General features: G+C 45.1%; 1 protein-coding gene across 1 annotated transcript; it reads left to right on the top strand.

The window, feature by feature from the left end:
• PCYT1A (phosphate cytidylyltransferase 1A, choline) lies at positions 1-24,026 on the top strand. Its single transcript, XM_070753834.1, is given in 12 exon segments — positions 1-88; positions 9,847-9,933; positions 9,935-10,000; positions 12,265-12,364; positions 15,909-16,025; positions 16,365-16,396; positions 16,398-16,517; positions 17,440-17,481; positions 17,483-17,519; positions 18,385-18,527; positions 19,831-20,019; positions 22,567-24,026. Coding segments are annotated over 11 exon segments (1,104 nt in total). The 5' UTR covers positions 1-88; positions 9,847-9,882; the 3' UTR covers positions 22,774-24,026.
• Positions 24,027-26,470: the final 2,444 nt, after the last annotated feature.

The raw sequence follows: 26,470 nt of genomic DNA, 5'->3' as shown, positions 1-26,470 counted from the left end.
GGTCCGTCCGGACGCATTTCCGGTTCAGCCCAGCCCCGTTGGCAGGAGTCGGGCGTGAGCATCCGAGGAGGGAAGCCGCGCAAGACAGGTGAGGAAGGGGGGGAGCAAGACGGAGCCCCCTTTTTGGGGGTGGGGGGAAAGCATAGCTAGTGGAGGGAGGCCTGCTCTGTTTGGGGGGCGGCAGCAGGAACCGGGATGGGAGGGGGCGGAGAGAGAAAAGAGGGAGGGTCCTGGTGGGCTGGGAGGGGGGCGGGATTTAAGTGACCCCCTCCCCAGGGATGTTACGTCAGAGCTGGGGAGGGGTCCTAAGTGGGTGGGGGTGAGGACAAGTTCAGCCTTATGGGTTCAGGACCTCCAGGGGGTTTCAAAGACAGATGGGTGGGGGGGAAACATGGGATATTCTGAGCTGCTGCCCTTTTGGGTTATTTAAAATATTGGCTGCTGTTTTTAATTCTGTGTGTGTGTGTGTGTGTGTGTGTGTGTGTGTGTCTATATATATGTATGTATGTATGTATATATACATATACATACACATACACATACATACATATATACAAACATACACATACATACATATGTATATATATGCATACATGCACACATAGATATACAGTAATCCCTCGCTACTTCGCGGTTCATCTTTCACAGATTTGCTATTTCACAGGTTTTCAAAGGGGGCTTAAATCCATTAAACCCATTGAAAATTTTAAATCCATTAAAAATCCATAAAATCCTTCTACAGTACTACTGTACTCTATTAAAGAAAGTGGTAGGATATCACATGTAGTTCCAGCTGAGAAGCATTATAGAGTGACTGTTTAATGCAAATGGTTTTAAAAGTCCAAATACTCATTAAATACATTAAAAAATATCTTTCCTCTATTTCATGGAAATTCGTTTTTCATGGGTGGTCATGGAACGCATCCCCTGGGAAAAACGAGGGATTACTGTATATGTGTATGTAACATATTTTTGCTGATAATGAAAAGGAAGGGAGACTACTATAGATCTATTTAGGTCTTATTTGCCTTCATCAGGTAGCTGCTCCCTTTTTATTGGGATTTGAACCTGGAGCCTTAGTCATTAAGCTAGAGGCACATCTCCTGTATCAGTTTGTACCATGGAAGGGTTATGTGTGATTTTTTTGTCGAGTCACCCTGGTATATTGAAGGAGCATTACAGCTTCCTTTTTGCCTACCAAGGGTCATATTCCAAGGCAGATAAACTTTTTTATAGCCGACAACTATAATCTATAGATGTAACATATTTTTGCTGATAATGAAAAGGATGATGATGAAGGCAGATAAGATATACACATACATACATACACACATATATAGTTACACATATACATATATATTTGGGTGGGTAGGTGTGTAACATATTTTTGCTGATAATGAAAAGCAAGGGAGACTAGTATAGATATATTTCTAGCAATTTAGCTCTCATCAGCTAGCCATACCCTTACTGGGATTTGAACCTGAGCAATCTGCCTGTTCTGATTGGGATGTGTGATATGGCATGATTGTAAGGATAGATTTTAGGGTTTTTATATTATTATGAAGGAAGGAATGAAGAAAGGAAGGAATGAAGAAAGGGAGAAAGAAAGAGCAAGCTAGCTTATAACCTCTAGTCCACAGGTTCTCCTCTTGTCTCAGCTTGTACCAGGGAAGAGTTATATATGTTTTGTTTCTGTCAAATCACCCTGGTACAGTATATCCAAATATGGGAGGGAGCATACTGCCTTATAGGCAGACTGCCCAGGTTCAAATCTCATTAAAAGGTAAGGTTAGCTGATGAGAGCTAAATAGCTTGAAATAGATCTATACTAGTCTCCCTTCATATTCATTATCAGCAAAAATATGTTAGAATATAATTTGTCGGCTATAAAATTAACTGTCTGGATGGCCCCTGGAAGAGGCAAAAAAGAAGCAGCATGCTCCCTCCGATATTTGGGGATACCAGGGTGATGAGACAAAACATAACTCTTCCCAGTATAAGCTAAGACAGGAGGAGAACCTGTGGCCTAGAGGTGTAAAAGCTACTGCCTTGTAGAATACAGTATAATGCTATGTTTCTGTCAAATCACCCTGATATACCCAAATATGGGAGGGAGCATACCACTTCCCTTTTGCCTCTTGGCTCCTCCAGCCAACAAACTATATTCCATATGTGTAATGTATTTTTGCTGATAATGAAAAAGGAGGAAGACTAGTATAGATCTGTTTTAAGCTATTTAGCTCTCATCAGCTAGCCATACCCTTCCCGGATTTGAACCTGGGGAGTCTGCCTGTAGGGCAGTAGCTTTAACCTCTAAGTAAAAGGATAGCAGTATGCTTTCTCCCATATTTCAGTATACCAGGGTGATTCGACAGAAAAAAACCTGCATGGATGGATGGATATAACATTTAAAAAGATAGACATGGAAATGTATACTATTTCATTCTTCACAACACATTCGCACCGTGGCGGTTTCAATTTTATAGTTTTTTCCTCTTTCATTTTTCATTTCTATCTTTATACATGCATTATACAATTATATTCTGGAGATCTCACCTACAAAAAGATATTGACAAAATTGAACAGGTCCAAAGACGGACTACAAGAATGGTGGAAGGTCTTAAGCATAAAACTTATCAGGAAAGACTTCATGAACTCCATCTGTATAGTCCGGAGGACAGAAGGAAAAGGGGGGACATGATCGAAACATTTAAATATGTTAAAGGGTTCAATAAGGTTCAGGAGGGTTTAAGTATTTTTAAATAGGAAAGTGAACACAAGAACAAGGGGGCACAATCTGAGGTTAGTTGGGGGGAAAGATCAAAAGCAACGTGAGGAAATATTATTTCACTGAAAGAGTAGTAGATCCTTGGAACAAACTTCCAGCAGACGTGGTTGGTAAATCCACAGGGACTGAATTGAAACCTGCCTGGGATAAACATATATCCATCCTAAGATAAAATACAGGAAATAGTATAAGGGCAGACTAGATGGACCATGAGGTCTTTTTCTGCCGTCAGTCTTCTAGGTTTCTATGTTTCTATATTTATATACATTATATAGTAGGGTTCTCTGTTTCTACCATTATTTATATGTCCCTTTTATTTGTTTATTTTTTAATATATTCTAACAACTCTTTTGTCCTTTGTGTCTTTTTTTCTAACCACTAATTCTGTCTTTCCTCCCCTCCACCACTGGGAACCATCCAGAGTCCGGAAACCTAGTGCCTAAAATGAATGTTGCTGAAAGAAAGATTTGTTTATAATGAATTTTTTTGGCCCTCTTTGTGACCTTTCTCGCCACTGTCGTGAAGCGAATCACTGTAGCTCTGAAGTCGGTCGCACGGTCGTTAAGGGAATCTGGTTAAGGGGGATCACGTTGACCCCAGGATCCTGCGACCGTAATAGCCCCAATTGTCAATCAGCTGAATTTTGATCAACGGGAAATGTTAACAGGAGTTGTAAGGGTGAAAATGGGTCATCACTGATACTTGTCGGTGTCGTCGTAACTTTGAATAGTCACTAAGTTGTTGTAAGTTGAGGACTACTTTTAGTTTATTTATTTATTTAGCATATGGCATACAGGCAGTTTGTTTAGCATATGGCATATGGTTTGTTTATTTAGCATATGGCATACAGGTTGTTTATTTATTTATGTATAGAGAGAGGTATCACAAGCAGGAAAAAGGAGATTGTGATCCCGCTGTATAGAGCGCTGGTGAGACCCCATTTGGAATAATACTGTGTCCAGTTCTGGAGACCTCACCTACAAAAAGATATTGACAAAATTGAACAGGTCCAAAGACGGGCTACAAGAATGGTGGAAGGTCTTAAGCATAAAACGTATCAGGAAAGACTTCATGAACTCCATCTGTCTAGTCTGGAGGACAGAAGGAAAAGGGGGGACATGATGGAAACATTTAAATACGTTAAAGGGTTAAATAAGGTTCAGGAGGGAAGTGTTTTTAATAGGAAAATGAACCCAAGAACAAGGGGGCACAATCTGAGGTGAGTTGGGGGAAAGATCAGAAGCAACATGAGAAAATATTATTTGACTGAAAGTAGATGCTTGGAACAAACTTCCAGCAGAGGTGGTTGGTCAATCCACAGTAACTGAATTTAAATATGCCTGGGATAAACATCCATCCATCCTAAGATAAAATACAGGAAATAGCATAAGGGCAGACTAGATGGACCAGGAGGCCTTTTTCTGCTTTCTGTCTTCTATGTTTCTATGTATGTATGTATTTATTTATTTAACATATGTCCTACAAGTTTTCTTCAAGTCATAGTAGTACAGTAGTTCGTTTAGTGACTGTTCAATGTTAATGGCACTGAACAAAGTAACATATGACAGTTTTTCAGACTTAACAACCGTTGTAGGATTTTCATAGAATAGAACAGAATAGAACACAACACAACACAACAGAACATAACAACAGAATAGAATATTGGAATGAAGAATAGAATAGAATAGAATTTTTTATGGGCCAAGTGTGATTGGATCCGCAAGGAATTTGTCTTCGGTGCAGATGCTCTCAGTGTACATAAAAGAAAAGAGACATTTGTCAAGAATCATGAGGGACAACACTTAATGATTGGCATAGGGGTCAAATAAGCAATGATCGTGTGATCAAAATTCAGACCTTGCAGTTCATATATATGACCGTCCCTGGGTCCCAAGGTGATGTGATCCCCCGTGTGACCACCTGACCAGCAAACGGGGGGGGGGGGATGTTGCAAATGGTCATTAAAGTGTGAAAAACGGTCCCAAGTCCCTTTTCCCCCCAATGCCCTTGTAATTTTGAATGGCCACTAAATGCACTGTCGTAAGTCGAGGGCTGCCTGGGCGTGAACCAGAAAGGAGGAGCCCCACAGCCCAAATTCATTAAATAAACAGGTGTTGCCTGGCGTCGCAACAAGTGGGGCCTCAGAGGCAGCCTTGCTGCGCTTACACAACCGTTTGCATCAGGGGTGTGTGCCACAGTTGTGCCCAAGGACGTTGTGCAAAGGACAGGAATGGTGCGGTTGGCCTCGGGGGTCAGCTGGGCTCAGGTTGCATGAATGCAGAGGTGTGGCTGTGCTTTGCTCGGTTGCTTTTATGTGATGTGGGTTGGTTAGCTTTTCTTTTTAGTGGTGTATTCCGCCCAGAGTCACAACATTGTGTTTTCAGTGCCTTGCTCACTTACTTGTGCCGTTTGTAGGATTACAAGGAGTCCTTGACTCACCACTGTGATTGAGCCTAACATTTCTGCTGCTAACCAAGGCCATTTTTTCAGTGAGTTTGCCCCATTTTATGACCTCTGGTACCAGAGTTACATAGAAACCTAAAAGATTGATAGCAGAAAAAGGCCTCCTGGTCCATCTAGTCTGCCCTTATACTATTTCCTGTATTTTATCTTAGGATAGATAGTGTTGGTTATGACCTTTAAAGCCCTACATGGCATTGGACCAGAATACCTCCGGAATCGCCTGCTACCGCACAAATCCCAGCGACCAATCCCAGAGTTGGCCTTCTCCAGGTCCCCTCGACTAAACAATGTCGTTTGCCGGGTCCCAGGGGAAGAGCCTTCTCTGTGGTGGCCCCAGCCCTCTGGAATCAACTCCCCCCGGAGATTAGAACTGCCCCCACCCTCTTTTTCTTTCGTAAATTACTCAAGACCCATCTATACTCGCTACTCACAGTCACTCATGCCCTCATCACCTCGAGGTTCGACTACTGTAATGCTCTCTACATGGGGCTACCTTTGAAAAGTGTTCGGAAACTTCAGATCGTGCAGAATGCAGCTGCGAGAGCAGTCATGGGCTTTCCCAAATATGCCCATGTCACACCAACACTCCGCAGTCTGCATTGGCTGCCGATCAACTTCCGGTCACAATTCAAAGTGTTGGTTATGACCTTTAAAGCCCTTCATGGCACTGGACCAGAATATCTCCGAGACCGCCTGCTGCCGCACGAATCCCAGCGACCAATTAGGTCCCACAGAGTGGGCCTTCTCCGGGTCCCGTCAACTAAACAATGTCGGTTGGCGGGCCCCAGGGGAAGAGCCTTCTCTGTGGCGGCCCCGACCCTCTGGAACCAACTCCCCCTGGAGATTAGAACTGCCCCTACTCTCCTTGCCTTTCGCAAGCGCCTTAAGACCCACCTGTGTCGTCAGGCATGGGGGAACTGAGACATCTCCTCCGGGCATATACAATTTATGAATGGTATGTGTGTATGTATGTGTGTTTAGAAATGGGGTTTTTAAATGTTTTTAGTAGAAATTTAGATTTGTTATAAATTGTATTTTTTTTGCACTTTGTTGTGAGCCGCCCCGAGTCTGCGGAGAGGGGCGGCATACAAATCTAAATAAACATAAACATAAACATATACTGCTAGGCATGGGGGAATTGAGACACCTTTCCCCCAGGCTTTTTATACTTATGTTTGGGTATGTATGTGTTGTTTGCTTTTTAAATATGATAGGGTTTTTACGTGCTGTTTTAATATTAGATTTGTTTTCACTAGAATATTGTTTTTATTGTTGCTGTGAGCCGCCCCGAGTCTTCAGAGAGGGGCGGCATACAAATCTAATAAATAATAATAATAATAATAATGTTTGTCCCAGGCATGTTTAAATTCAGTGACTGTGGATTTACCAACCACATCTGCTGGAAGTTTCTTCCAAGCATCTACTCCTCTTTCAGTGTTGCTTCTGATCTTTCCCCCAGCTAACCTCAGATTGTGTTCACTTTCCTATTAAAAACACCTCCCTCCTGAACCTTATTTAACCCTTTCACATCTTTAAATGTTTCGATCGTGTCCACCCTTTCCCTTCTGTCCTCCAGACTAGACAGATGGAGTTTATGAAGTCTTTCCTGATACGTTTTATGCTTAAGACTTTCCACCATTTTTGTAACCCGTCCCTGGACCTGTGTTGGTAAGGGAATAACAGCAGTTGTTAAGTTAGCAACATGGTGTAAATGACATGGAATAAGCCTTGCTCAAAGTCTACCGAGCAGTAGTGCTAACTACCCTGCTGTTTGCCAGTGAGACTTGGACAGGAGACACACCAGGCAATTGAACCACTTCCCCATTAGCATTTATTAGCATTTAGACTTATATACCGCTCCATAGTGCTTTTACAGCCCTCTCTAAGCGGTTTACAGAGTCAGCATATCCCCACAACAATCTGGGTCCTCATTTGACCCACCTTGGAAGGACGGAAGGATGAGTCAACCGTGAGCTTTGAACTGCTGAACTACAGCTGGCAGTTAGCTGAAGTAGCCTGCAGTGCTGCACTCTAACCATCCCAGGAAAGAAAAGAAGGAAGGAAGGAAGGAAGGAAGGAAGGAAGGAAGGAAGGAAGGAAGGAAGGAAGGAAGGAAGGAAGGAAGGAGCAATAGCAATAGCATTTAGACTTATATACCACTTCCTAGTGTTTTTCCAGCCCTCTCTAAGCAGTTGACAGAATCAGCCTCTTGCCCCCAACAATCTGGGTCCTCATCTGACCCACCTGGGAAGGACAGAAGGCTGAATCAACCTGGAGCCAGTGGTGGGATTTGAACGGCTGAACTACAGCTAGCAGTTAGCTGAAGGAGCCTGCGGTGCTGTACTCTTAACCACTGCGCCACCCCGGCTCAAATGACCTGCGTCCCTAGAGTCCTGAGGATCTGGTGGCAGGATAAAGGGCCGGACACTGATGTCCTCTCCAGACCAGGCCGGCCATCAATTTGTTAGTTCCTTCTCTTTCATCCTGATCCTATCAAGGTTTGTTTTCTCAGCTGCTTGGCACAACATTCCAAAATGCTCTTTAAACATTGCGTGCTTTTCCAATAATCCCAAGCTTGGGCGGTGTCGTGTTAGCGTAGCCAAGAGACGTTGTGAAATCTGACCTTTGGCAGATGGACGAAATCACGGCCTCAAGTGGGGCAGTGAGCGGGTGAGAAACAACGTAGGATCAGGGACTTAATAAGGAGAATCGTGCGTGATTGTGCGCAGAGCTGGTGCAATCCATAGGTGAATGCACACGTCAGCGCGGATTGGACCGCAGATCCTAAACTCCCCCACCCGCAAAAAAGATAGGGGTGACTTGGAGGCAGAGGTTTTTGTTTGTTTGTTTGTGTGCTCACAGTCACTCATGCCCTCATCACCTCGAGGCTCGACTACTGTAATGCTCTCTACATGGGGCTACCTTTGAAAAGTATTTGGAAACTTCAGATCGCGCAGAATGCAGCTGCGAGAGCAATTATGGGCTTCTCTAAGTATGCCCATGTTACACCAACACTCCGCAGTCTGCATTGGTTGCCGATCGGTTTCCGGTCACAATTCAAAGTGTTGGTTATGACCTATAAAGCCCTTCATGGCATCGGACCAGAATATCTCCGGGACCGCCTTCTGCCGCACGAATCCCAACGACCAGTTAGGTCCAACAGAGTTGGCCTTCTTGGGGTCCCGTTGACTAAACAGTGCCGTCTGGCGGGACCCAGGGGAAGAGCCTTCTCTGTGGCGGCCCCGACCCTCTGGAACCAACTCCCCCCAGAGATCAGAGTTGCCCCTACCCTCCTTGCCTTTCGTAAACTCCTTATAAATTGTATGCTTGGTATTTCTGTATGTGTGATTGGTTTCTTAAATTAGGGTTTTTTAATTTAACTTAAACTTAAATATTAGATTTGTTTATATTGTCTTATTATTGTTGTTAGCCACCCCGAGTCTACGGAGAGGGATGGCATACAAATCAAATAAATAGATAGACAGACAGACAGACAGACAGACAGACAGACAGACAGACAGACAGACAGACAGACAGACAGACAGACAGACAGAGACAGACAGACAGACTGCTATGCTGCCCAATTTACAACAATATGAAATACAAAAAGCAATTAAAAAGAAGTCAAAGATACAAATAAAGGGAACCCTCAAAGAACACATCCTAAGAACGCCTCTACTTATGAACTTTTCTAGATAAGAACCGGGTATTCAAGATTTTTTTGCCTCTTCTCAAGAACTATTTTCCATTTACAAACCTGAGCCTCCGAAACGGTAACCAGAAAAGGCAGGGAGAAGCCTCCATGGGGCCTCTCTAGGAATCTCCTGGGAGGAAACAGGGCCGGGAAAGGCGGGGAGAAGCCTCCGTGGGGCCTCTCTAGGAATCTCCTGGGAGGAAACAGGGCCGGGAAAGGCGGGGAGAAGCCTCCGTGGGGCCTCTCTAGGAATCTCCTGGGAGGAAACAGGGCCGGGAAAGGCGGGGAGAAGCCTCCGTGGGGCCTCTCTAGGAATCTCCTGGGAGGAAACAGGGCCGGGAAAGGCGGGGAGAAGCCTCCGTGGGGCCTCTCTAGGAATCTCCTGGGAGGAAACAGGGCCGGGAAAGGCGGGGAGAAGCCTCCGTGGGGCCTCTCTAGGAATCTCCTGGGAGGAAACAGGGCCGGGAAAGGCGGGGAGAAGCCTCCGTGGGGCCTCTCTAGGAATCTCCTGGGAGCAAACAGGGCCTCCACCCTCCCTGTGGTTTCCCCAACCGCACACATTATTTGCTTTTACATTGATTCCTATGGGAAAAATTGCTTCTTCTTACAAACTTTTCTACTTAAGAACCTGGTCATGGAACGAATTAAGTTCGTACATAGAGGAACCACTGTACTCAATATTTACTGCCCGGACAGCAGACGCAAACAATTTGTGTGTCACCGAGCCACACAAATTCCCTCCCTCCTTGTGCCAAACCTCCCGACCCGACATGCCAGGAGGCCCGTTGCCAGCGTGAACCCTCTGCTCCGTTTGCCGTTGAGTCGGCCGGCCGGCTACCTCCCCTTTTCCTTCCCTCTGAAGCTTTGAGAGGCCTTAATGCCGCCTGCTTGGATCTTCCAGGGGTTTCCGGCTGAGCTGCCTGAGGCGATTTACGGGATGGATCCCCAGATCTCTGCTAGATTGAACTCCCGGAAGAGGAGGAAAGAAGAAGGGGGGTCCCAATGGAGCCACCGAGTCGGACGGCATCCCTTTGAAGCTATCTCGCAACTGTTTCGTAAGTCGAAAAGGCGGCATGCAAAGAACGGAGGGGTGGACTTCGACTCCCAGAATGCCCAGAAAGTGGGCGGGTTTCAACTCCCAGAATTCCACAGGGAGGAATTCTGGGAATTGAAGTCCACCTACTTTGAAGGGTTTGAGATTGACAGCTCTTAGGGTGGCTCTTGCTCTGCTGAGGGAAAAAGATCACAGTTGTTAATTGTAGTTGTGTTCTCCTCTGTTTTTTACCTCAGGTTCAGATCTTATAGGCAACTTTGCTTGACACAAACGTCCTCTTCCTTTATTACTTTATTTTATTGTATTGTGCTTTATTTTATTTTAGTTATTTTTTATTTAATGTTCATTCAATTTTCATTTTGATGTATATATATATTTATTTATTTATTTATTTTATTTGTATGCCACCCCTCTCCGAGGACTTAATTTTTACTTAATTTTAATTTTATTTATTTTTATTTCATTTTAGTTTATTTTTTATTTTACTTATTTTTATCTTATTTATTTTTTATTTCATTTTGGTTTTAATTCATTTTGTATTTCATTTTAGTTTTAGTTTATTTTTTATTTTACTTATTTTTATTTCATTTATTTTTTATTTCATTTTAGTTTTAGTTTATTTTTTATTTTACTTATTTTTTATTTTGCTTTCTTTAAAATTTTTTTGCTTGTTTTGATTTCTTTTCCTTTTATTTTATTTTTACCTCACTTTATTATTTTTCGTTCACTTTTTTATTTTGATTTCCCCGTGTTTTTTTAAATTCTTATTTTATTGGGTTTTTTAATTTTGATTTGATTGATATATTTATTGTATTTATTATATTTTTATTTATGTTTCCCACCCGTCTCGTTTCGAAACGACTCTGGCTGGCTTTAATTGCACATTCACACTCCTTCCAGCTGCGTCTTCCTCCTACCGACACGTTACCCACTCTGGGGGGGAGAAACTTCCCCTCTGCAACCACAATTTTTAAACCTTGCAACCGGTAGTATTTTTAACATCTTGAACTCAACGCGAAAGGTTGCAGTCACATCTTCTGCCCCGTGTGAGAATGTGAGAATGTCAGCATCACGGCAAAGATCACTGCCAGTTCAACTTCAGAAATAAATAAATATATAAAGTAAATAAGTAAGTAAGTAAATAAATAAACAAACAAACAAAACCTACCGTATTTTTCCAGACTATAAGACACACTGGTGTATAAGACGCACCAAGATTTCAAAGTTAGGAGCACTCTGCAGGCCTCCCAAACCCCAAAGGGTTTTTTTTTGCAAAAATGGGCCTGTTTTTCACCTATTTTTTATAAAAATGGGCCCGTTTCTTACTTGGGTTTTTTTTTGTAAAAATGGGCCCGTTTTTAACCTGTATTTTTTTTAAAATGGCCCCGTTTCTTACCTGTTTTTTTTTTGTAAAAATAGGCCTGTTTTTAACCTATTTTTTATAAAAATGGGCCGTTTCTTCCCTATTTTTTTGTAAAAATGGGCCTGTTTTTCACCTACTTTTTGTAAAAATAGGCCTGTTTTTCACCTGTTTTTTATAAAAATGGGCCCATTTTTAACCTATTTTTTTTTATTAAAATGGGCCCCGTTTCTTACCTGTTTTTTTGTAAAAATGGGCCTGTTTTTCACCTATTTTTTGTAAAAATGGGCTTGTTTTTTACCTATTTTTTATAAAAATGGGCCCGTTTCTTCCCTATTTTTTTGTTAAAATGGGCCTGTTTATAAACTGTTTTTTGCAAATAAAAAATAAAAAAGGGGGTACACAGAGGGTTTGGGAGGCCTGCAGAGTGCTCCTGGGGCCGGGGAGGATAAAAACATTTTTTCCTTACTTATTTCTTTGAAATCTTGGTGCGTCTTATAGTCTGAAAAATATGGTAATTTTTTTTTTCTTTTTAAAAAAATAATCTTTATTAGGTATAAATATTTTTAAAAGTCAAGCAAACATACTACAAGAAACACACACAGAGAAAAAATAAATATATACAAATCTATATCAAAAAGTTTGAATACAAAACGTTTAACATAAATGTCAACCATCCTGTTGACTATCATTCCCTGCAACCTTTTTGTGGTGTCCTATACATAAATATATTCTTTTTATGGTCTAAGATTCGGTCATTTAACTAAATGTCAATCTTATTAATCTTTATAGTATCCTTAATTGATTTTTATACGCAATCCATTATTCTGGTGAGTCTTATAGTCTGGAAAATATGGTAATTTATTTTTCCTGATTTTTCTTGGGGTTGTATTGTTTGAACCCAGGGCCTGCGAGAGCCAGCGCCGTTTTCCGATGAACTGGAAGTGGATTACAGCAAGCCCTATACGCGAGTCACATTTGAGGAGGCAACGAGAGGCACGCCCCGTAAGTGTTTATCTGTAAGACGAAATCAAAGAACCAGCAAAATTCTTGGTATGAAGGCAAGTCCTTGTCTTACAACGCGACCCTTCAAAGTTACTGTTCTGCTTTGGGCTTACAGCATCGGAATAAAGAAAGCCCCCACAAGCAAAGGATTTAATTCAAACACTTTTAGATGCTTTGTACAGACAGGAGTAGATTTTTCAGTTTATGCTGGCAGAGGCCATGCTCAAATGGGCCAAGAGAGAGGCAGAGCTAATTAGCACATTCTTCCTTAAGATAAAATCCGTAAATAGAAACATAGAAGATTGACGGCAGAAAAAGACCTCATGGTCCATCTAGTCTGCCCTTATACTATTTCCTGTATTTTATCTTAGGATGGATCTATGTTTATCCCAGGCATGTTTAAATTCAGTTACTGTGGATTGACCAACCACATCTGCTGGAAGTTTGTTCCCAGCATCTACTCCTCTTTCAGTCAAATAATAATTTCTCATGTTGCTTCTGATATTTTCCCCAAATAACCTCAGATTGTGCCCCATTGTACTTCTGTTCGATTAAAAACACTTCCCTCCTGAACCTTATTTAACCCTTTAACATATTTAAATGTTTCGATCATGTCCCCCCTTCTGTCCTCCAGACTATACAGATTGAGTTCATGAAGTCTTTCCTGATAAATTTTATCAACCAGGTCCGCTGGAAGTTTGTTCCAAGCATCTACTATTCTTTCAGTCAAATAATATTTTCTCACGCTGCTTCTGATCTTTCCCCCAACTAATTTCAGATTGTGCCCCCCCCTGTTCTTGTGTTCACTTTCCTATTAAAAACACTTCCCTCCTGAACCTATTTTAACCATTTCACACATTTAAATGTTTCGATCATGTCCCCCCTTTCCCTTCTGTCCTCCAGACTCTACAGATGGAGTTCATGAAGTCTTTCCTGAGAGGTTTTATGCTTAAGACCGTCCACCGTTTTTGTAGCCCGTCTTTGGACCCCTTCAATTTGATCCATATCTTTTTGTAGGCGAGGTCTCCAGAACTGAGCATAGTATGCTCACATGTTCAAAGTTGAAATGTTCGGCAAGTGATTCGTATTTATGATGGGTGCGTGTCCGTTGGCCCAATTTTACAACATTTCTCACCGCCATTGTTTGGCAAATCACCGCTGTCGTTAAGTTAGTCTCTTGGTTGTTAATGACCATGATGAGCAGGCTCCCGTTATGGTCATAAGGTGAGGTCCAGAATACCCAGAAGGATAACCGAAAGATGGGATGGCCTGGGGAAAAAAGCCAGAAAAATTGGGAAATAAATAGCGGGGGGGGGGGGGGTGTTTTTTGGCCAGGCCTCCCCATCTCAAGTTCTAACCTACATACAACTTTTGCAAACTGAGACGTTTGTTGTAGTGATGAAACCCTTTCAGTTTTGGCAGCTGCTAGAGTAAACTTTCTGAGATTTAAGGGGGGGGGGGGGGGATGAGGAAAGTAACTTCAGCCCATCCTGCAAAGGTCAGGATTGCAACTGAGATGAAGGACGTTTGCAGCCCCAACTCCCAAAGGCCTTTTCTAGCACGGGAGAAGTTAACGAGTTGGCTAATGAAAGATCTGCAAAAAAATATCCACCAAGCTCAGAGGTTATGCAGGATCCCACAGCCTCTTCTCTTCCTCTTCCTTCTTCCTCCCCCTCTTCTCTTCCTCTTCCTCTTCCTCCTCTTTCTAAGCCCCACTCTCTTCCATCATTGATATTGCTACCTACCCTGTTTCCCCAAAAATAAGATGTACCCCGAAAGTAAGGCATGTCAGAGGTTTTGCAGAATTTGCTAATATAAGGCACCCCCCCGAAAATAAGGCGTAGTCAAGTTTACATACGGTACGGTGGGAAAAACATACGGTACCATTCAAAGCTGTTCATAGCGGTACCGTAATAATGTGGCGTCCCCTGCTGGCCCCTTCCATCGCTTTGTACCGTCCAGTACAGCAGACACAGTCTGCTGCTGTCTCACCGCCATTACAGTCTCCACGACAGTGCGTAGACTGTAGCTCCTCTGGTGGCCGGAAGCTGCAGTAGCGGGGAGTATTCTGTTGTACCATATAAGTGCCGTCGTTTGTGTGTGTGGGTGCCATACTGACAGGTACCGTACCGTAATCAGTACCGTACAGTACACTTTCTTTGGGGGTGTCAGCTTTTCTGCCTGTGAATTTGTCTTATTTGAGAAATATAAGGCACCCCCCGAAAATAAGACGTAGCACAACTTTTGGAGCAAAAATTAATATAAGACAGTGTCTTATTTTCGGGGAAACACGGTAGTTAGGTCTTAAAAAGTCTGCAAAAAACTCTCCAACCTCAGAGAGCATGCAGAATCCCACAGTCCTCCTCCTCCTCTTCTCCTCCTTCCCTTCCTCCTCTTCCTCTTCTTCCCTTCCTCCTCCTCTTCCTGCAACCCCCCCTCCCTTCTAGCACTGCTGATGTTTCCCAACTCAGAGCACAAAGCTCCCAAGATTCCCTTCCCCTTTTGTGTCCCTGTTACACCTCCTGTGCTATATACGTCTGTTGTCATTGAGTTTCTGTTCAGCGGGGGGGGGGGGGGTTGTGTTTCATGGGCCCAAAGTGGGCAGTGACGGCATCCGAGCAGCATCCTGACTTGGTATCTGTCGCCTCACACTTCCACTCGTATCAGTCCCACTCCCGACACAGATATTTCTGGCTGAGCTTTTGCACGAGTGCAGTGTGTGTACATTGCAAACTGTTCAGGCTCCTTCCTTACACGTCTCTTTTCAGCAATGGGTTGCTACCAGCATAGTAGGGGACGGCGCACAAGTGGCGGCCTCCAGATTGCGCAATTTGCTTTTTGTCCACCTTTTTCTTGTTACATAGAAACATAGAAGATGGACAGCAGAAAAAGACCTCCTGGTCCATCTACTCTGCCCTTCTACTATTTCCTGTATTTTATCTTAGGGTGGATCTATGTTATCCCAGGCATGTTTACATTCAGTTCCTGTAGATTGACCACCACGTCTGCTGGAAGTTTGTTCCAAGCATCTACTCCTCTTTCAGTCAAATAATATTTCATAGAATCAGAAACATAGAAACAAAGAAACATAGAAGATTGAGAGCAGAAAAAAACCTGGTCCATCTAGTCTGCCCTTCTACTACTTCTTGTATTTTATCTTAGGATGGATCTATGTTTACCCCAGGCATGTTTCAATTCCAGTTGTACTGTGGATTTGCCAACCACATCTGCTGGAAGTTTGCTCCAAGCATCTACTATTCTCTCAGTCAAAATCACATTTTCTCAGATTGTGTCCCCTTGTTCTTGTGTTCACTTCCTATTAAAAACACTTCCTTCCTGAACCTTATTTAACCCTTTAACATATTTAAATGTTTCGATCCTGTCCCCCCCTTTCCCTTCTGTCCTCCAGACTATACAGATGGAGTCCATGAAGTCTTTCCTCTGAGAGGTTTTATGCTTGAGGCCTCCCGTTCAATGTTATCAATATCCTTTTGTAGGTGTGGTCTCCAGAACTGGACACAGTATTTGTCCCCTCTCTTTTTAGTGAACCGGCCCGTCAGGGTTTACGCCGATGGATTTTTGACCTCTTCCATTCCGGGACATGCCCGAGCTCTCATGCAGGCCAAGAACCTCTTCCCCAACACCTACCTCATCGTGGGAGGTAAGAGAGGCGACCTTGAATCGGAGCACGTGAAAGAGGTTTTGGAATAAGGTTTCCTGTCTAGAACGTCGTAAGTAGAGGCCTTCTTAGGTAGAGGTACCACTGTATAAGTGAAAATGTTTAAGGAAAGAGAGAGCAAGGTCATTGTAAGTTTTCTGTTTTCTACTAAAAAATATATTTTTTAAAAAAAGAAATTGGGCAGGTGGGAAGGAGCCCAGATGAGGAAGATCTGGTCTCTGGTGGCCCTTGTGGAAGGAGACCCTCCGGGTGGGGACGGGGGGGCTTAAGGCGGAGGGATCCGAGGGGAGATTCCGAGAAAGCCCCCCCAAATCTCTGCAGTCTGCAGCGATGAGCTGACGCACAACTTGAAGGGGCTTCACCGTCATGAACGAAGCCGAGCGCTACGACGCCGTGCAGCACTGCCGCTACGTGGATGAGGTGGTGAGGAACGCCCCCTGGACCCTCAGCCCGGAGTTCCTGGCGGAGCACAGGGTAAGGCGGAAGTGGGGAGACCCCTCCGGGACAGGAGGCCCTGGCGGGAGAGGGATCGGTCGAGGCCTCAGCGGGAATCGAGGGTGGGAGCCTGCCCCAGGTTGGGATAGGGGTGTGGGAGTTACCAGATATATCTAGACAATGATCACAAGTTAAGAACTTTAGTAGTTTATTTCCGCCTTCCTTCCTTTCTTCCTTCCTTCCTTCCTTCCTTTCTTTCTTCCTTCATTTCCTTTTTCTCAATTTCTTTTAATGCCTTCCATCATTCTTTGATTTTCCTTCCTTCCTTCCCTCCCTCTCCCCTTCTTTCCTTCCCAGTTTCTTTCCTTCCCTCTTTTCTTTTTATCATCATCTTCCTTCCTTCCCCCTCTCCTCTCCCTTCTTTCCTTCTCAGTTTTCATTCCTTTCCTTCTCCAGTTCTTCTCCTTTCCTTCCTTTTTTCTCAGTTTCTTCTTTCCTTCCTTTTTTCTCAGTTTCCTTCCCTTGCTTCTGTCTTTCCTTAATTTCCCTTCCTCCCTCCCTCCTTCCCTTCTTTCTTTCCTTTCCAATTTCTCTTCCTTTCTTCCTTCCTTCTCAATTTCTCTTCGTTCCTTCTGTCCTTTCTCAATTTCACGTCCTCCCCTCCCTCCTTCTCTCCCCTTCCTTCCTTCCTTCTTTCCTTCCCAATTTCTTTTCCTTCCTTCCTTCCTCCCTCTCTTTCCTTCCTTCCTTCTTTCTCTAGTTCTTCCTCCTTTTCTTCCTTTCTTCTCAATTTTCTTTCCTTCCTTCTCCAGTTCTTCTCCTTTTCTTCCTTTCTTCTCTCTCATTTTCCTTCCCTCCTCCCTCCAGTTCTTCTCGGATAGCAAGGTCCCTAATGCTGGCAACCTTTCGGCCTCTGCCCCGAGCTCCGCCTCCTCTCACACTCATCCTTTCCTTCCTCCAGATCGACTTTGTCGCCCACGATGACATCCCCTACTCCTCGGCCCGGCAGCGATGACGTCTACAAACACATAAAAGAAGCCGGTGAGTTGGCTGCCCTCCAAACTCTGCCACCTCTTCTCCGCTTCTCTGGCCTGGGAGAGTCGGGCGGTTTCCTTCAAGACCTTTCACGACCCAGCTAGGGAACATCTTCAGCCACACAAGGAAGTGAGGACTGTGAAGGCTTTGAATTTTGGCAGTCAAAGGGCCTTCAAAGGACCTTCTTTGCTTTAATTGGTGGTTTTTCAAGGCTTTGAGGCTATTATACTTCCCAACCCTGTGTCTGAGAATTAATTGGGATCTAATGGCTGTCTGAAAACAGTTGAAAACCAACAATTAAAACAGTTTAAAAAAACCATGTATGTCTTTAGTGTCCGGATCCCAGCCACTAAAGAATCCTGGATTCAGGCCTGCTGGAAAAGCCAGATTTTTACGGCTTTCCGGAAGCCCAGTCGGGTGGGGAAAGTCCAGATCTCAGGAGGTAGCTAGTTCCAAAGAGTTGGAGCAGCCACAGAGAAGGCCCTCCCCTGCGGGCCCGCCAGCCGACACTGCTTAGCTGACGGGACCTGGAGAAGACCAACCCTGTGGGCCCTTATCAATTGTTGGCGCTAATGCACTTGTTATTATTATTATTATTATTTATTTATTTATTTATTAGATTTGTATGCCGCCCCTCTCCATAGACTCGGGGCGGCTTTCTTTCTGGACGTTTCGTGACCTAGATAGGTGGCGTCATCAGGGTTAGGAGGAAGTGGGGTTTGTTCTCTGTCTATATACATTAATGTGGGTGGGAATCTGCATTGTGGGTCCTTTTGAAGTTTTCCCTCCATGACATTCACTGCCTTCTTCCCATGTTACATCTGTCGGCGTGTTTGTTGTGTCACTGACCCACTCCTTCCCCCCCCCCTAGGAATGTTTGCCCCCACGCAACGGACCGAAGGCATCTCCACCTCGGATATCATCACCCGCATCGTCCGGGACTACGACGTCTACGCCCGGCGGAACCTGCAGAGGGGCTACACGGCCAAGGAGCTCAACGTCAGCTTCATCAACGTGAGTGGTCAGCGATGCCGGCTGAAGTCTGGGCCTCCGTGCAAAACTTTTTTGCATCATTTCGGCAGCGTTGAATGGCAAAGCAAAGCTCTACCTGATTCCCACGCAAACCCACAGAGTTCAGATAGGATGGAATAGAGAACGGAAGGGAAGGGAATATAGAGATAGGATAGAATAGAAGAGAACAGAATAGAATAGAATGAAATAAGAATAGAATCTAATTCTTTATTGGCCAAGTGTGATTGGACACACAAGGAATTTGTCTTTGGTGCAGATGCTCTCAGTGTACATAAAAGAAAATATACATTTGTCAGGAATCATAAGATGGAATGGAATAGAATTCGACACAATAGAATAGAATTAAGATATTAGAATAGAATAGTATCTAATTCTTTATTGGCCAAGTGTGATTGGACACACAAGGAATTTGTCTTTGGTGCAGATGCTCTCAGTGGACATAAAAGAAAAAGAGACATTTGTCAAGAATCATGTGGTGCAACACTTAATGATGGTCACAGGGGTCAAATAAGCAATGAAGAAACAATCAATATTAATAAAAATCTTAAAGATACAAGCAACAGGTTACAGTCCTACAGTCCTAAGTGGGAGGAAAAGGGTGATAAGAATGATGAGAAAAAACTAGTAGAAATAGAAGTGCAGATTTAGTAAAAAGTCTGATAGTGTTGAGGGAATTATTTGTTTAGCAGAGTGATGGCATTCAGGGGGAAACTGTTCTTGTGTCTAGTTGTCTTAATGTGCAGAAAATAATAGAATGCAGAATAGAATGAAATAAGAATAGAATAGAATAGAATGCAGAATAGGATGGAATGAAATGAAATAAGAATAAAATAGAATGCAGAATAGAATAGAATAAAATAAGAATAGAATAGAATGCAGAATAGAATAGAATAGAATGCAGAATAGAATAGAATGCAGAATAGGATGGAATGAAATGAAATAAGAAAAAGAATGGAATAGAACAGGACAGAACCGAGGAATAACACAGTCGGTAGGGACCTTTGAGGTCTTCTAGTCCAATCCGCTGCTCAGGCAGGAAACCTTATACCATTCCAGACAAATAGAAGGCCTCTGAGGTCCCTTACAGGAAGGAAGGCAGGGAGGAAAGAAAGGATGGATGGATGGATGGAAGGAAGGAAGGAAGGAAGGACTCCCCAGGGAGAAAGCAGCCCTCCCACCACCACCACCACAACCAAGAAGGGGTGGAGCTCAGCTGATGCTCCCTCTCCCCCCCCTCCCCCTGCCTTGGTAATCTTTTTGTCACCCCCCCTCCTGCCTGTTTTAGGAGAAGAAGTACCACTTGCAAGAGAGGGTGGACAAGGTGAAGAAGAGGGTGAAGGACGTGGAGGAGAAATCGAAGGAATTTGTCCAGAAGGTGGAAGAGAAAAGCATCGACCTCATCCAGAAGTGGGAAGAGAAATCGCGGGAATTCATCGGGAACTTCTTGGAGATGTTCGGCCCTGAAGGCGCCTTGGTAATTTGTGTGTGTGTGTGTGTGTGTGTGTGCAAATCCCAGTTACCATTCCTGCATGGTCTCGGGGTGAGTGATTTTGTGACTTTGACCTGTCTGAATTAGCTGTACTAGGAGGTCCTCGACTTATAACCATTCATTTACTGGCGCAGGAAAAAAAATGAGGCTTAATCCCTGTCGTTCCACACTTAGTGACCATTTTTGTGTCCATTTTGCTCCTTCCTGGGGAAATTAGGTGAGTGCTTCTGGAATTTCTCAAGCCTTCCAGGTCACGGTTTTCTCCAAAGCTGCGTTTGTCATTTTCTTTTTTCAAGAGGCAATTGGACTTTCTGGTTTTTCTTTGAAGACATTGTTAACGTACGAGCAGAGCAATCCTTGTTTCCCAAGGTTGTGAACACACAGAAACGTTTAGATTGAGATGTTGAGTTGTTCATTTATTTATTTTCATTTATTCATTTGTCCAATACACAAATACATAGGAAGAAAAAATAGACATGTGATAATATAAAAGAGGGTGAAAGTGAACTTAGAGGAGAGGATATATGAGAGGAAGAGAATATATATGATAGGTACTTATGTACGCCCCTTACTGGCCTCTTAGGAACCTGGAGAGGTCAATGGTGGAGAGTCTAAGGAAGAAATGTTGGGGTTTAGGGGTTGACACAATTGAGTCCGGTAATGAGTTCCACACTTCGATAACTCGATTGTTGAAATCATATTTTTTAGAGTTATGTTTGGAGCGGTTAATATTAAGTTTGAATCTGTTGTTCTTGTGGTTGAAGCTGAAGTAGTCATTGACCGGTAGGACATTGCAGCATATGATCTTGTGGGCAATACTCAAATCGTGTTTTAGGCACCGTAGTTCTAGGCTTTCTAGGCCCAGGATTGTTAGTCTATTTTCGTAGGATATTCTGTTTCGAGTGGAGGAGTGAAGGGCTCTTATGGTGAAATATCTTTGAACATTTTTGAGGGTGTTGATGTCTGAGATGTGGTATGGGTTCCAGACAGATGAGCAGTAGTCTAGGATGGGTCTGGCAAAAGTTTTGTAGGCTCTTGTGAGTAGTGTGAGATTGCCTGAGCAGAAGCTGCGTAGGATCAGGTTAACAACTCTAGAGGCCTTTTTGGCGATGCTGTTGCAGTGGGCTTTAGCACTTAGGTCATTCGATATTAGTATTCCAAGGTCTTTTACAGAGTGTGGGTTGGCAGTGAGAGATGAGTTGTGGATAACTACTCAGCCACACTCAGTTACACTAACTTGAATTAAAGTTTACTTTGAGAAATAATGTCTTCTGATAAACAGTCTAAAGTCATACACATAATAAGTCAGAATAGCAATCCAGATATTACCAAGTACATAGTCTTTTTTCCCAGTTGACTTTGTCACAATCAGTAAACAAAGTTATCCAGCCTAAACACATTTTAGCCGATATACATAACTACGATACAGAGAGATTGCAGGGAAAGTGCAGAGCAAACTTAACAGTGAGCAGCCAGAGAAAGAGAAACAGAGAGGATTACTCAGAGAAATAAGCTATAAACTCTAGCTCCCTCTTGTGGTAGTCTGCAACACCTGCAGCCAAAATATTGCCAACCCAACAGCTTTGGACAGAGTCCAAATAGACATTTCGCTCCTCCTCCAAGAAGCTTCTGACTGGATAGCTGGGTGGGTGGGAATATAAACCTTGTCATCGTCAACCACCATTATTCTAGCCATGATCTCTCCATTGCAGGACGAAGAAGGCCTCTTATGCAGGTCTGCGGTCGCTATCACCAGTCGGGTCCGCCATATTTGTTGATTGCCTTTCCATCCGTCTTGCTTTAGGCCTCTTTCGTGGAAGGAAGGAAGGAAGGAAGGAAGGAAGGAAGGAAGGAAGGAAGGAAAATTGAGAAGGGAGAGGGAAGGGAGATGATGATGAAAAGAAGGGGGAAAGGAAAGAAGGGGAGATGGAGGGAGAAAAGGAGGGAGGGAGGAAAAAGAGAGGGAAGAGAGACAAGGAAAAGAAGGAAGGAAAATTGAGGCAGGATGGAAGGAAGGAAAATAAATTGAGAAGGAAAGAAGGGAGAGGGAAGGGAGATGATGATGAAAAGAAGGGGGGAAGGAAAATTGAGAAGGAAAGAAGGGGAGATGGAGGGAAGGAGGAAGGAAGGAAAAAGAGGAAAAAAGAGACAAGGAAAAGAAGGAAGGAAGGAAGGAAAATTGAGAAGGGAGAGGGAAGGGAGATGATGATGAAAAGAAGGGGGAAAGGAAAGAAATTGGGAATGAAAGAAGGGAAGAAGGAAGGGAGGAAGGAAAAAGGAAAAAAGAGAGACAAGGAAAACAAGGAAGGAGGGAAGGAAGGAAAATAAATTAGGAAGGAAGGAAGGGAAATTGAGAAGGAAGAAAGGAAGGGAAGAAATTGAGAAGAGAGCTAAGAGTCTTTTTTTATTTCTTTGCCGCTAAATACAAATTCAACGCAACGGTCGCAACTCGAGGACCGCTGTCTCCGTTTGGAAATTGACTTTTTTATTTAAACCCCCCCCCCCCTGCCTTCTTTCTTCCTCCCTTTGCAGAAGCACATGCTGAAAGAAGGGAAGGGCCGGATGCTGCAGGCCATCAGCCCCAAGCAAAGCCCCAGCAGCAGCCCCACGCACGACCGCTCCCCTTCGCCCTCCTTCCGCTGGCCTTTCACCTCCCGGACGCCCCCCCTCTCTCCGGCCAGCCTCTCCCGGAACAAGTCGACCACCAGCTACGACATCAGCGAGGACGAGGAGGACTGAGCGAAGCCCCCAGACCCTCGAAACCTCCGCCTGGCTGCCCCCCACCCGAATTCAAGAGCTGAGCCCGTCACACCGCCAGAGGTGTCTTCTCTCCCCCCCCCCCCAATCTACGTTGTAGCATTTTTTTCGTCTTTTATTTCGTCTCCTCCCTTTCGCTGGTTATTTCTTGCCCCTCCTTCGGCGGGACGGAGGGAAAAACGCTCGCTCTCCCTTTTTAAAAACCAGACATTTTATTATTATTTTTGGGCCAGTCGCCGAAAGCATCAAATTTGGAGACGGAAGGACTTCTTCTCAACCCCTTCACATTGGCATCATCTCTGCTTGGTCTACAAGGGCCCTTAAAAGCGGGTGAATGGGCGCGTCAGGGGCGACTTGGGGAAGAAAGGAAGACGCTGCAAAAAATACCGTTCCTCCCCACTCTTAGCGGGAGAGGGAGAGAGAGAGCGTTGTCATCTTGTGGCCTCCCCAAGTTTCTAGTCCTCAAGAGAGAGAAAGCAGAAGAAGGCGACGCGGAACGAAAGGTGGCTTCGGGGGTTCCCCCTCCCCAAGAGACTCGCACCCATGTTTCAGGTTCCCCACTCTTCCTTTGTATGTGCCCCGCCCTCCAATTTTGGGGGTGGGGCAATATCCCGCAAGGGAGTCCAAGCCGCAGGCGCAGAAAGAGGCGGATGGAGCGGGGCAAAAAAAAAGCGAGGAATTCTTCTATCCGTCCCAGCTCAGCTGAGAATATTCTCCGATTGTTGTCGTTGGCCCTTTGGCGGGAGGGGGGGGCTGTCCGTTGCACTCAAAAGCCGCCGATGGAGACACGTCAATCCCGTTTTCGACCCACGGAACCTCCCAACTCTCAGTCCATCCTTCCCCTCCTGCTCCAAGCTGTTTGCAAAGTGCCGTTTGGGGGAAGCCGCACCTGATTTCAGTAACGTTTGGCCCTCTGCGCATCCCGTCCCACGATTTCTGTGGGCGGCTGGTCTCGAGTCTCTCTCTCCACGCGTGCTGTCCAGCTTCTGCCCAAATTCTGCCCCTCGCGGTCAACCGAGGGGAGATGCACCAGGCCCGGCCCGAACCAAAGTGGGGGCCTAGTCATCCCCCATTTGCAGGATTTGGAGCGGGTGCCCTGCCGTCTCACCGCGCCCCGCTCCTCTGGAGGATGCCCCGCAACAGCTGGTCCTGGCCCAGCGCCCGTTCGTTTGGCCCCCACTTCTCGTTGGCTGTTGTTCTTAACTCTACGTAATAAATGTTCGGGTTTGACTGACGCTTCCTGGAGGCTTTTCTGGGTCTGGAGTGGACGTTTTCCTACTTGGCGCCGCGCCGCCGTTTGCCTTCCGCAGCTTCAGAGGATCGTTTTGAGGGCGGGTGGTGTTTGGGGGAGTCGGTTTCTCCACGCGGGATGCCCACTCACGCTCCCCTAGTGGAAGCGGTGGGATCTGACGCCATCGGCTCGTTCAAAAAACCTCCGTTTGCACCCAACACGGAGGGGTCAAGGCCCTAGGATACAAGTGAGAGCAAAGCCCATTGCTAGCATTGATGGTGTTGCGTAGTTTGGTTGTGAAAGGTTTGCAAGAAACCAACCAAAATTCAAGGAGCGTCAAAGACCCCACAGCCCTCCTCTCCCTCTCCTCCCTTTCCTTTCTCTTCTTCCATTTTCATACATCCATCCTTTCCTTTCCATCACTTCTTTCCTCTTTAGCCCTCCATTCTTTTCCTTCTATTCCATCTCCTTTCCTCCTTCCTTCCTTTCTTTCCCTTCCCTCTCCTCTTCATCCATCCTTTCCTTCCTCTTTCCTTTCCTCTTCAGCTCTCCATTCCTTTCCTTCCCTTTCCCCTTTCTTTCCCTTCCCTCTTCAGTCATCTATTCCTTTACTCTCCTTCCCCCCTTCCTTCCTTCCTTCCCCCCTTCCTTCCTTCCTTCCCTTCTTCCTTCCCTCCTTCCTTCCCCTCTTCCTTCCTTCCCTCCCTCCTTCCTTCCCTCCCTCCTTCCTTCCCCCTTCCTTCCCCCCTTCCTTCCCTCCCTCCCTCCCTCCCTCCCTTCCTTCCACAAACCCCACTCCTAGCAATAGTGACCTTGCCTAGTTGGGTCGTGCCCCATCCACAAGGAAGCAACAAAGCTCGGAGAGCATCAAGCACTCCACAGTCCTCTTCTCCTGCAAATCCCACTTCCTTTTAGCACTGATGATGTTACCGAGTTGGGTTATGAAACGTCGTCAAGAAAAACAAGCTCAGAGCATCCAGGACCTCTGAAGTCTCTGTTACTCTGGTTCTTTAGCATTTGACTCTGCAAACACACGGATAATTGGAAAGGAGGGAAGGAAGGAAGAAGTAGAAGAAGGAAGGAAGGGAGCCACAGTGGAGCAGTGGTTAGAGTGCATCATTGCAGGCTCCTTCAGCTAACTTCAACTGTAGTTTAGCAGTTCAAATCTCACCACCGGCTCCAGGTTGACTCAAGGGGGTCAAATGAGGACTCAGATTGTTGGGGGCAAATATGCTGATTCTGTCAACCGCTTAGAGAGGGCTGGAAAAACACTAGGAAGTGGTATATAAGTCCAAAGGCTACTACTATTACGCAAACCAGAATTTTTAGGAATATTTGCACACAAAAGCATACAAATGAGCCTCAGCGCCCTAGTTTCTCATCTCGGCTCAGAAGGGATTGGTCCCACCCAGACCACACCTTCTCAAACATAAAAAATTAGACAACTAGGCTTAGCGGCTTAAGTACCACGCTTCCATTCTCTCCTTCCCATGAGAAGAAAACTGGGAGATTTATTTTGGGGAGCTTTGCGCACTTTTAACTATAGGCTGCTGGTGCCAATAGTCCAAGGGTCATTCCGCAAAGGTTGATTTTCCTCGCTCTTGGGTCGCTGGCAAGCAGCAAAATTCTTTGTGGAAATGTACATGGGTAGTCCTCGATTTACAACAGTTCACTTAGTGGCTATTTTGAAGTTATTGTGGTACAGCGGTCCCTCTACTTACGCACTTAATTCATTCCGTGACCAGGTTTTTAAGTAGAAAAGTTTGTAAGAAGAAGCCATTTTTCCCATAGGAATCAATGTAAAAGCAAGTAATGCATGTGATTATGGAAACCACAGGGCGGGCGGAGGCCCCATTTCCTCCCAGGAGATTCCTAGAGAGGCCCCACGGAGGCTTCTCCCCGCCTTTTCCGGCCCCGTTTCCTCCCAGGAGATTCCTAGAGAGGCCCCACGGAGGCATCTTCCCGCCTTTTCCGGCCCCGTTTCCTCCCAGGAGATTCCTAGAGAGGCCCCACAGAGGCTTTTTCCCGCCTTTTCCGGCCCTGTTTCCTCCCAGGAGATTCCTAGAGAGGCCCCACGGAGGCTTCTTCCCGCCTTTTCCGGCCCTGTTTCCTCCCAGGAGATTCCTAGAGAGGCCCCATGGAGGTTTCTCCCCACCTTTTCCATCCTGTTTCCTCCCAGGAGATTCCTAGAGAGGCCCCACGGAGGCTTCTTCCCGCCTTTTCCGGCCCTGTTTCCTCCCAGGAGATTCCTAGAGAGGCCCCACGGAGGTTTCTCCCCACCTTTTCCATCCTGTTTCCTCCCAGGAGATTCCTAGAGAGGCCCCACGGAGGCTTCTTCCCGCCTTTTCCGGCCCCGTTTCCTCCCAGGAGATTCCTAGAGAGGCCCCACAGAGGCTTTTTCCCGCCTTTTCCGGCCCTGTTTCCTCCCAGGAGATTCCTAGAGAGGCC

The sequence above is a fragment of the Erythrolamprus reginae genome, chromosome 5, assembly GCF_031021105.1.
Source record: "Erythrolamprus reginae isolate rEryReg1 chromosome 5, rEryReg1.hap1, whole genome shotgun sequence".
Lineage (NCBI taxonomy): Eukaryota > Metazoa > Chordata > Lepidosauria > Squamata > Dipsadidae > Erythrolamprus > Erythrolamprus reginae.
Note: the sequence above shows the minus strand (reverse complement) of the source record. Positions and strands in the feature narration are given on the sequence as shown.